Source organism: Rhinopithecus roxellana, unplaced genomic scaffold (assembly GCF_007565055.1).
Source record: "Rhinopithecus roxellana isolate Shanxi Qingling unplaced genomic scaffold, ASM756505v1 contig5776, whole genome shotgun sequence".
NCBI lineage: Eukaryota > Metazoa > Chordata > Mammalia > Primates > Cercopithecidae > Rhinopithecus > Rhinopithecus roxellana.
Genome location: NW_022144299.1, coordinates 1 through 12,068, shown reverse-complemented (window position 1 = coordinate 12,068; position 12,068 = coordinate 1). Strand labels below are relative to the sequence as shown.

The following is a 12,068-nucleotide window of genomic DNA, read 5'->3' as shown; positions in this document are numbered from 1 at the left end:
ACAGCAGAGCAGAACAGAAGCTCTAGAAGCAGGGCAGGAGGTGAATGGCTCTGAACATGTGTCTCAAAATGCACAGAGACCCCCATGTGCAGGGGCAGCCCTGGGCGATGTCTGAGCCTCTGTGGTCACAGCTCCCACTGGACAAGTTTCCACTGAAGGGACAAGTACCATGGGGCAGTGAAGGTGACCCAGCTGAGGACTGACCACATAAAGCACATGAAGACCTGAACAGCAACCAGGCACAGGCCCAGTCCACACTCGGCTCCTCACAGCCTTCTCCACCCCCACCTGCAATAGACAGAGCACAGTGAACATGCAGATTCTGGAAGGTTCTCAGGTCTTTATTTGCTCTCTCAAATTCTAGGAATTGACCTATTTAATTAATCCATCAACCTCTCATAGCAAATATTTGAGAAAACAAATTTATATTCAGATTCTTATTTTCAGTAGGGAAGTAAGAAGTTGCAGCTCAGTGCACATGAAGTTGAGACTGAGATGGAGACATGCAGCCCCACCTCTCTGGAACAGGAAAGATGACTGGGGAGGAAACACTGGTCAGCGTGGGAACAGGGGTCACGGTGGACACAGGGGTGGGCTGTCTCTCCACCTCCTCACATTATGCTAACAGGGACGCAGACACATTCAGATGCCTTTGCAGAAAGAGATGCCAGAGTCTCCTGAAGTCACAAAAGGGAGAAGTGAAGAAATCCTGCATCTCAGTCCCACACAAGACAGTTGTCTCAGGCTACAGAAAACAACAGTCATGAACAAATTCAACTCAGTCATGGTAAGTGATGGCACTCTGAACAGCCCACCACACACTTGAAACGTCACAATCAAAGAATCTCCATTACCCAGGCCTTTCCCCCTCTGTCCCCCCGCCCCCTACTCTAGACCCCAAGAATCTCACCTTTTCAAGCCGTGAGAGACACATCAGAGCCCTGGGCACTGTCACTGGCTGGGGTAGAATAAAAACAGGACATGGTCAGAGCCCGCAGGAGACGTGGGACAAGAGGAATTATGGGATGGGTGAGCTCCTCCACACTCCCACCCCCACCACTTACACGCAGCCTGAGAGTAGCTCCCTCCTTTTCCACCTGTGGGAAGAAAATATCCTGTGAGGGGACTGGGAGGATGCAGGGCCATAAGATCTTAGCGGAACCTCCTAGTCTTGGACCCAAGAGAAATTTCCAGAACTATGACTGCAGACCCAGGGCAGGATCAGGAAACAGGAGGAAAGCAGCTGTGTGTCCTGGACCAACTGCCCTCCCAAGGTCTGTCCTTAGCAGGGACCTTCCCCTGACTCGTGAATGCTGGAATCAGGACCCCAATACCATAATCATCAAGGTGATACATCTGTCCTTGTCACACTGCTACACAAAAGAATAGGTGCTGGCACACAGGGTCCCAGGCTGGGTTAGCCCCTGTGTGGATGCTGCTTCCCAGTAATGAGGCAGGGAACACTTCTACCTGGGGCTTGAAACCCCCAGAGGGACAAGAAAAACCAGACCCCACTTCTCACCCCTTCCCTACCTGAGCTCTTCCTCCTCCACATCACAGCAGCGACCACAGCTCCGGTGACCACAACTGCTAGGACAGCCAGGCCAGCAACAATGCCCACGATGGGGATGGTGGACTGGGAAGATGGCTCTGGGAAAGGAGGGGAAGGTGAGGGGCCCTGACCCTGCTGAAAGGCTCCAGAAGGGCTCCTGCTTCCCTGAGAAGAGACATGACCCCCCATCCCCCTTCTTACCCCATCTCAGGGTGAGGGGCTCCGGCAGCCCCTCATGCTGCACATGGCACGTGTATCTCTGCTCTTCTCCAGAAGGCACCACCACAGCTCCCCACTTCTGGAAGGTTCCATCTCCTCCTGGCCTGGTCTCCACAAGCTCGGTGTCCTGAGTTTGGTCCTCCCCATCCCGCTGCCAGGTCAGTGTGATCTCCGCAGGGTAGAAGCCCAGGGCCCAGCACCTCAGGATGGTCTTATGGTCAGAAACGGGGTGGTGGGTCACGTGTGTCTTTGGGGGGTCTGATGGGAAGAGTCAGAAAATTCAGGCGCTTTGCATCTCTCATGGGACACCCCAGCAGCACCCATGTGACCACCCTGAGAATGAACAGGACACCTGGGGTGGGGGAGGGAGCACAGAACCCAGACACCAGCCTGGACACAGGAACCTGGGATAATCTCCTATTCCTTGGAGAGTTCTAGTCTCTGAGGGAGGAACAGGGACTTCTGGTCCTGACCTGAGTGGAGGCAGGCCGAGGGACTCAGAAAAGCTGGAATCAGACCTTCAAACGCATTTAGTGTGAAGCAGAGAACAAGGCCTAACAGAAAAATTCACGGTGCCCAAGGCTGCTGCAGGGTTCAAAGGAGACCCCTGATCTGTATTCCAGGGACTGTCTTCCCCTCCATGTCCTCAGAGATGTCATCCCTTAATTGTCCTAGAGAGCAGAGGGGGCCCTCAGAGGAAATCAGGAAAACTCAAGCCATTCTCCATTCAAGGGACGGGACATTCTAGTGCTGATCCCATTTTCCTCCCCTCCTTATGGGAGGCCATCCGGGGCGATCTAGAGGTGATGGGGAAGGCTGCCCAGTGCCCCTGGTACCCGCGCGCTGCAGTGTCTCCTTCCCGTTCTCCAGGTATCTGCGGAGCCACTCCACGCACGTCCCCTCCAGGTAGGCTCTCAGCTGCTCCGCCGCACGGGCCGCCTCCCACTTGCGCTGGGTGTTCTGAGCCGCCATGTCCGCGGCGGTCCAGGAGCGCAGGTCCTCGTTCAGGGCGATGTAATCCCTGCCGTCGTAGGCGTACTGGTCATACCCGCGGAGGAGGGGCCCGTCGGGCCCCAAGTCGCAGCCGTACAACTTCTGGAGGGTGTGAGACCCTGGCCCCGCCCCCGCGGTCAGCCCGTCCCCGGAGCCTCGCCCCGCCCCGACCAATCCCCGGGGATTTTGGCCTAAACTGAAAATGAAACCGGGTAAAGGCGCCTGGGGCTCTCTCTGGTGGAGGGTCTGGGCGGGTCCCGGGCCTCGGGGCGAATATCGGACCCGGAGACCCAGAGCCACCCGGGCCGTCCGTGGGGGATGGGGAGGGGTCGTGACCTGCGCCCCGGGCCGGGGACACTCACCCGCCTCGCTCTGGTTGTAGTAGCCGCGCAGGTTCCGCAGGCTCACTCGGTGAGTCTGTGCGTGGGCCTCGGCGTTCCGTGTCTGCTCTTCCCAATACTCCGGCCCCTCCTGCTTCATCCACGGCGCCCGCGGCTCCTCTCTCGGACTCTCGGCGTCGCTGTCGAACCGCAGGAACTGCGTGTCGTCCACGTAGCCCACGGCGATGAAGTGGGGCTCCCCGCGGCCGGGCCGGGACACGGCGGTGTGGAAATACCTCAAGGAGTGCGAGCCTGGGGGCGAGGAGAGGCTGAGACCCGCCTGACCCTCCTCCCCGCGCGGCTCCCCGGGCCCTGCGCCCCCGCCTGCGGTCCCCTCGCTCCTCCCCGCAAAGGCCATTTCCCTCCCGACCCCGCACTCACCGGCCCAGGTCTCGGTCAGGGTCAGGGCCCCCGAGAGCAGTAGGAGGAGGGTTCGGGGCGCCATGACCCGAACTCTAGGCGTCTGAGGAGACTCGGAATCCGGGTGTGTGCGTGGGGACCTTAGAACTGGGACCGCGGCGACGCTGATTGGCTTCTCTAGACGTCCGACACCCAATGAGAGTGGGAACTGGGGACGCGTCACGAGTATCCTGGAGGAAGGACCCGACACAGGTTGGGAGAAGAAGCGAAACTAGGGGAGTGGGGAATCCCCAACTCTGCGCCTCCCCAATGCAGACAAGGCTCTCGGAGCCTGAGACCCTGAGAGCCACGCCCCGGACCTGGGACTTCGTCCTGATCCCTCTTCTACACCAAGCCTCTTTGTCACACTGTCTGCCTGAGTCCTGGAAAAGGATCTGTCTGTGGAAACCAGGGAGAGACCACCAGGTTGCGCCCAGCACCTTCCCCTTCCCTATTCGTCCTGGAATCCCCGATCCTGAACTGGACTCCCTGCCTCACACTCCATACCTCTCCCCTTGGACCAGTGTACAGTGGAACTCACCACGGGGAACTTCATGCCGGAGTGAGCTCGCCCTGGGAATGCAGGTGTAGAGACAGGGGTTTTCTCTCTAAACCTGGTGAAGTTTTGTCGGAAGGCACCACACAGAGATTCTCATAGAGACGAAGTTTCCTTTTTGTTTATTAATACAGTAGGTAGCACAATGTTGGTAATCCCGGAATGATTAGAAATCCAATTTGTAAAAGACCTGTGTCAAAACAGCATTACAAAGCTCCTAAGTTTTACTTTACCAGACTATGGATCTGTGGCTCTGGGTTGTTACATTTAAAATTACCTTCATTCCTTAGCCCGAGTTTCCCTGTGTGAGTCCAGAACATCTTCTGAATCCAAAGAAGCAGGGTTTGTTACTGTCTCTTGCAACCGGGAGCCTGTAGTCATCACCTCAAAGTTGGGAGTGCTCCATGCAGACCCAATGCTCTTCACCGACGCTCAAGCACTACCTGTTTTCCTGAACTTTGCACATCTAAGCAGTGTGCATATTTTATCTGGATACTTGGCATTTTTGTAACTCTTTTTTTTTTAATCATAAGGAGCCAATTAGTTAGGAAGTCCAACAAAATGTATTGAATACCGAATGCAAAGAACCCCCTGCTAGGCTCTTCCCCTGCTTTAGAATTCTTTCCTCTGCTCCTTTTCCTCACCTCCTGCTTCTCCAGCCCTTCTCTCTGCCCCTCTCATCCCTCACACGTCCCCCCCTTCCCCTTATTCTCCGCTACCCTGTCACTCCTGAATTGTGGCACTAACACTGTCCCTCACCTCCTGCCCATGTCTGTTCTCTCCACAGTGCTCAGCATTCCTGCTAATGTGAACAAGGTCGTGTCATTTCTTCACTTACAATGGTTGGATTTTGGTCTACAGTTTTGCTTAAATGTTTTCAATTTGTCTCATATCTTTTTGTTTTTGTTCCTCCTTTGCTACTTTCTTATGTGTCAAATAAACAGTTTTTAGTTTACGGTTTTAATTCTTTTAGTGGCTTTTAGCTATATTTCTTTACACTAGTTTTTTATTGTTGTAAGAATGGAAACCCGATTCCTTGACTTCTCACAGTGAAGTTCAGGTTCTATTAAACTACATCCAGCAAAATAAAGGATACTTGTAACAGTGTAGTTTCATTTAACCTACCATTATGCTATTACTGCTTTATATATTACATCAATCTATATTATAAACTCAATGATACAGTGTAATACTTTTTGTTTTAGACAAGCAGCCATATGTCTTCAGGAAATTAAGAAAATGAGTGTGAATGTGACACGTGTATGTGCATCATTCCTGTTGTTAATTGTTCCTTTCTGTATATCTGGGTCACCATCTAGTATCATTTCCCTTCAACCTGAAGAATTTCCTTTAAAATTAAATATAGTACAAGAGCCCTAGGAAATGAATTTTATAGTTTTGATGATCTAAAAATATCTTTATTTTTGCTCCCCCCCCTTTTTTTTTTTTTTTTTGCTTATTGGGGCATTTACGTGTAATAAAATTCACCAGTTTTAGCTGCGCTTTTTGGTGAATTTTGGTAATTATTTATAGTCGTGTGACTACCACACTGCCCAGTAGAGAAACACCGAATGCAGAGAACCCCCTGCTAGGCTCTTCCACTGCTTTGGAGTCCTTTCCCCTGCTCCTTGTCCTCACCTCCTGCTTCCCCAGCCCTTCCCTCTGCCCTCATCCCTCACACCCTCCGAGAATGAGATGGGCTGGGCACGAAGGGTTTTTGTTTGTTTGTTTGCTTTCTATGAATGAATGTAACTTTTTATTATGATAGAGTTGTTTTATTAAAGAAATAGATGAAAATGGTTAAGTAAAATCAAATGGCTCTAAAAGTCTTACAATGAAAGCAACAGACCTGCCAGTTGTTCTTTCCAGAGACAAGCACTTTTCATTCTCTCAGTTTTTCCTTCTGGTAGCTGCCTTCATGGGTTTTTCCAAATTATTATTTTTTCAGTTTTTCAAGTGGGTGCATGTATTAATACATGTAATTTTTAAAAGCCTCTTCTGTTTATAATGCATCCTAACAGTTCCCTGCCCCGTCCTTCCTAATCTTGCAAAGCAATGACTTTTAACTCTTTTAGCAATGTCTTCTTTCTCCTCACATAACTGCTTAGTCATTTCTTGATTATTTTGTACATTTTATAGTGATTTCTTGAATGACAGATGAGGATTTAGCTCTTACACCATCACTATCTTTACTTTTCCTCCTGTATTGTCCCAAGGTAGTTACCAGAGTTAGGGGCTAAGCAGTCACTGCATCATTATGACTATGTACATATTGCTCATTGTTGAGAAAAACAGCGCAATATGCTCTTACTTCCTATCCGGTACTTCCTTCTGCCCTAGAATTAATGATTGCCTAACCGCCCTTCCCCCTTGTTTTTTTCACTTTTGCTTTATCTTCAATGAACTTCTTTCCAAATGCTCCAAATCTGGCAAAACCTATTATTATTTTTAAGAGAAGGGACCTCACTATGGTGGCCAGCCTGGTCTGGAAATGTTGGACTCAAGCCAACCTCTTGCTTTTAGCCTCCTGAGTAGCTGGGACTGTAGGCATGAGCCATTCCACCCAGCTAACCTATTAATATTTTTACTGTTTTTTTTTTTTTTCTTAAGCCAGCTGCATAGCTGGAATATTTCCTGTGTTGGATCCTATTTGCTGGATCCGTGTCATTCTCTGGTTTGTCTCCGCCTTCATTTTGCTGGAGTATTTTCTCCAATAGCTTCCCAAGAAAGGGTCCATGGAGGTAACCCCTGAGTCTTTGCTTGCATAAGAATGTATTATTTTACCTTCACCCTTGATTATTTGGCTGAATATAGATTTATCTGTTGAAAATCACTTTCTTTCTAGAATTCTGAAGGCATGCTTCCATTGTTTTCAGCTTTTTTTTCGAGGCAGGGTCTCTTCTGTCACCCAGGCTGCAGTGCAGTGGTGCAATCACAACTCACTGTAGCCGTGACCACGCTGGCTCAATTCATCCACCTCAGCCCCTGAGCAGATGAGACTACAGGTGGGCGCCACAGTGCCCAGCTAACTTTTGTATTTTTTGTAGCAATACGGCTTCACCATGTTGCCCAAGCTGGTCTCAAGGGATCTGCCTATCTCTGCCTCCCAAAATGCTGAGCCAATGTGTTACAGGCGTGAGCCACTGTGCCTGGCCAGTTTTTTCTTGTATTCCCTCTCTTCTTCCTTCATTTCTCAAAGGCATCTCAAACTCAATAGGCCCAAAACCAAAGTCAAACTCCATCAGAATATCCTGCTACTTCCAACCTTAAAATATATCTTAAATCACAGTTTCTTACTACATGCAACCTTCTGGTTCAAACTACCATGATCTCTCACTTGAACTTAGAATTGGTTTTCCTGCTTCTGTATTTTTTTAAATCATAAAATATTTCAAAAAACCCGTGGCTTTATACTTTTTATTACATAGAAAGAATAAAGATCTGCCAGGTGCGGTGGCTCACGCCTGTAATCCCAGCACTTTGGGAGGCTGAGGCGGGCATATCACTTGAGGTCAGGAGTTCGAGACCAGCCTGACCAACATGGTGAAACTTCGTCTCCACCAAAAACACAAAATTAGCTGGGTGTCGTGGTGCGCGCCTGTAGTCCCAGCTACTTGGGAGCCTGAGGCAGGAGAATCGTTTGAACCCAGGAAGTCGGAGTTTGCAGTGAGCTGAGGTCGTGCCATTGCACTGTGTCTGGGTAGCAAGAGTGAAACTCTGCCAAAAAAAAAAAAAAAAAATGAAGAGGTTGTATACTTAAACATGGAATTGCTTTAAGTGTTTGCCATTCACGGTTCCCATGCATGCCAGCAGCTTCTTACTGCAAACACCTGGGACTTGCTATAGGGCAGCTGGAGTACGTTCCACCCACACACAGGACAGGGAGCTGACAACCAAGGAGTGGAGGATCAGTACTCCAGCTTTCTCCCCTCCGTTTCCCTGCATCTCAGCAGTATGGAGCTTGATACCGATGAGAACCTGCTCACTGACTTTAAACTGGTTTTCTTACCTTCTCAGTCCCATTTCTCCATACCTCAATTGATGATTTCTGGTAAGACCTAGCAAATAAACTGCTTTCGCTGAAATTTCAGTCTTGGAACCTGCTTTGGGTTCCCCAAAAGACTGAAATATATTCATTTTCCCATCACTGGACTTCCAGGTTGCTTTCAATTTTTCACTGTTACTACAGGGCTGCAACATTTGCCTACAAACCTCTAGATATACACGTAGGAAGATTTTGGTATTTTCCACTAGTGAAACTGCTCAGTTGGAGGGTATGTGCATCTTCATCTTTAATAAATACTACCGACATTTGAAAAGCCCGACAATGTCAAGGACTGGCCAGAGTGCCACATGCGATGGGTGTGGAATGGCAGCTCACTGTAGCAGGTGCAGGGACTCAGTTGGGGTATTGGAGAGGCACTTAGTTATAGCAAGAATGTTTCATAAATGGTATCTGTATATTCAAGACTAGTGTGGGATGAAAACATGTTGCTTAGAAATAATTATTCATAGATCCAAAGTCAACAAAAGTCTTTTTCTTCTCATGTAAAAATATATAATTTTTTTTCCAGAGGGAGGGGAAACAACTTAAAATAAACCAGAAAACACCTTCATATTAATCATTCTTCTCAAATACTTCAAATTTGAACTTAATGTCTTTCTCCTCCTGGACATCAGATAGAACATCTGGGTATTCTGGCAGAAGTTTATATTTTTCCAAATCAATTTCTGGAAAAACTGTGTCACTTTCAAAGTCCCACATGATCCTTGTCACAAATAGTTTAACATGGCCTGGGTGATTCATGGCTTCCTTACAAACAGAACTGCCACCAACTAACCAAATCATCTCTACTTTATTGGCTAATTCTGGTTGTTCAGTAAGTTTTAAGTTATTATCCAGACTTCTGGCAAGAGAATGAGCTCCTTGTGGAGGTTCCTTGAGTTCTCTGCTGAGAACTAAATTAATTCCATCCTTTAAAGGTCGATTCTTCTCAGGAATGGAGAACCGGATCTTCCTACATGTAACACCAGATTCTGTTTAGCTTCTCCTGAAGAGTCTGTGTCATTCTCCGGAAATACGTAAATTCATTCCTGAGCGGCGGCCAGGGCAGGTCCCCGTTCTTGCTAATGCTCATGTTCTGGGACACAGCGACGATGCAGTTTAGCAAACAAACCATGACAGCAGCGGTGAGCACCTCCGAGCCCGCTCGCTACACCAGAACGCGTGGCCAAGATTCGCCGGAAGGTTTTTACTCTGAACCTGGAGGATGAGCAATGACATCTCTCTCTCCACCTCAAAGCTGGTCCTGAGCATTCACCTCCTGGGAGAAGGGGCAGCGCAGTAGCGCCACCTGGTGGTCCATGAGCTTCCTTTTGCAGATCACTCACAGCCCTGAGACCCTCCTCTCCTTTCCATGCACCTGGGATTTCTTCACGAGACACCAGCCTGAGTCAAGTTTCCTGTAAAGCAAAGGAAGCGCACAGGGCTTGCTCATGGAGTCCCTGCACAAAGTGGCCGTGGTGGCTGCGATGGACACTGCATGGGCACAGCAACTGAGTCGCCGCCACTCACCAAGGCTGACCTGGCAGCTGCCACTGCTGAGGGCCCAGCCAACCGAAAGCAGCTGTTTTATTTTGGACGGAGAAATAAAACAGGGAATGGTAATTAAGAATAAAATAACATTATGATAGATAAATATACCACTAAAGATATAGTAGCAGTTTAAGTAATTTTGAGACTACGAACAAGATTATGTCAATGGGGAGAACTTATTACAAGTGGAGAAAGCTGGAGTATTGCTCCTCCCCTTCTTGGTTGTCAGCTCCCGGTCCTGTGTGTGGGTGGAACGTACTCCAGTTGCTCTATAGCAAAAGATGGGGGGCGGGGAGGAGAGGAATGGTGTCATCTCCACCTTTGGCGAGATCCATGTCACCGTGTTCAGGGGAAGGGCCATGAACTCCCCATGCAGAGAGGAGGCTGTGGCTGTGAAGGTGCCTGTGGGAGAGGTGAGGAGCCACTCCCTCTACACTGATGGCCAAGAGCCTGCAGACGGCGGGGAAGGCTTCCCCTCAGCTGTGTCCTATCAGGTTTTTCCAAGAGTCAAGGAGTAGACCTGCATGTTGCCTCTGCTGATGTGAGCTGCATGCACACCTAGAAGTGAGGACACCCCTGCTGGGAGTCCTGGGTCTGCTGGTTGTTCTGGGTGCTCAGAGGGAAGATGGGAAGGGGGCTTTGTGCAAAACAGTAACCATACTCTATCAATTATTTTTACTTTAACCTTTGTGTCATAAAATAAAATGTAGGACTCCAGAAGGAAAAAGAAACGGTCTAAAATTTGTGTCCTTGAATAAAAAGTGAACACCCATTAACCACCAGGGATAGACGTTTGTGAAGCAAACCAGAAGCCCCATTATTTGCCCCAGCTCAGCAGTAAACTCTTTCCTCCCCCACATGAAAATACATCCTGACTTTCATGATCATCACTTCTTTGTTCTATTTTATATTTTTATCATCCAAAATTATAATTCAGTTTTACCTTTAGAAATATGCTTTTGTTCTCTTTTATTCTATAGATTCTTTCTCGAAATTTATATTGTGTGGTAGAGCTTCCCACAGTGCGCATTTTGCTGATTGCTCCCCAAGCCATTGTTTAATACGTGTTTTTATTATCTGTATTGCCTCTAAATTGGTAATTGGCTATGGAGGTTAGCTTATATTCAGGCTTGGTTTCTTTGTCACTTGTACTTGTGTGATGGTGCTGTATTGTGTTCTTCCATCAAGAGGAAGAACCTGACATTAGTTTTTTGTTTTATTGTGTTGTTAATTGCCATCGCTGTTCAATGGTTAAATCTGTTAACTCATGATGGTTTGCAAAAGAGTTATTATAGTCTCGGTCTCTCATTCCTTCCTTATTTATTATCCGAATAATTTCTAAGTAAGAGATTCACACTCCTCTACTGTTTGTTTACTACTAGAAATTTGTTAACCAGCAACTAAGCCAAGCATCTACTCATCTATGACCCAGCAATAGCACTCTTAGTTATCAACCAGTAGAAATGCTTGTATGTGTGTGCCAAAATATACGTAAATATTATTCATAGCAGCATGACTTGTAAAATCTGCATACAACACAATTGTTTATCAATAGTGAAGGGACAGGAAATATGAGCTATTTATAAAGGGGGAAACATATCAAGACCACATCTCAAAAGCAACAACAACAAAAAATCCATGTTTGCTTGTGGTGATCGCCTGAGTCCGTGAAATAAGTAGACATTGGGGCCTTAGCAATGCAGAGATAGGTGGAATCAAGACATATTCCTCTTGCATTCCACACATCACAGGCACAAAATACACATAAGAAGGGCTTTCTTGAACAAAAAAAAAGGAAAAGAGAGAGCTAGCATATGGCTATGTGGCAGATTCTTTTATGAGAAGACCTTGAAAACACATAGCTGGCAAGTTAGACTGATACCATTAGCCCCAGGAAGCAGCAAATGGGTCTTGGCAGGAATAGATCCTCACCCTGGAGAGGGCTTTGTTCAGCTGGTGATAGGTGTGTTACCAAACTAAACTGGGGTCCACTCACCTGGGGCAGTAAAAGCAAACATCTACACTGAGACTGTAGTGGGAGAAAGGAGGGCATTTATGTGCAGGGCGCCATACAAGGAGAATCGGGCAACTCACGCTTAAGTCCCACCCTTTTTGATGGCTCACAAACAAGGATTTTCAAAGGCAGGGGCAAATTTCAGGAAAGCAGAGTTACAAGCAACATCATAAATCAATGCATAGAAGTGATACACTGCTTCGGCCTTAAAAGGTGGAAAATCCTGATGAGGGAGCTTACAGGTCTTAGGTAGATTTAAAGATTCTCTGATTTGTGATACACAAGGAAGCAAAGCTTCCTTATACAGCTAGGGGAGTAGAGAGGAATATTCAGATCTGGCCTGTGGCCTTGACTCTCTC

At 47.8% G+C, this 12,068-nt stretch overlaps 1 protein-coding gene and 1 pseudogene across 1 annotated transcript; both read right to left on the bottom strand.

Annotated features, from left to right (window-relative positions):
• Nucleotides 1–318: 318 nt before the first annotated feature.
• Nucleotides 319–3,683, bottom strand: LOC104678248 (HLA class I histocompatibility antigen, B-67 alpha chain). Its single transcript, XM_030926576.1, is given in 10 exon segments — nt 319–693; nt 696–745; nt 911–930; nt 933–958; nt 1,065–1,097; nt 1,534–1,650; nt 1,754–2,029; nt 2,608–2,883; nt 3,127–3,396; nt 3,526–3,683. Coding segments are annotated over 10 exon segments (1,209 nt in total). The 5' UTR covers nt 3,590–3,683; the 3' UTR covers nt 319–616.
• A 5,034-nt stretch (nt 3,684–8,717) lies between these two features.
• Nucleotides 8,718–9,279, bottom strand: LOC104665547 (annotated as a pseudogene).
• Between the last annotated feature and the right edge of the window lie 2,789 nt (nt 9,280–12,068).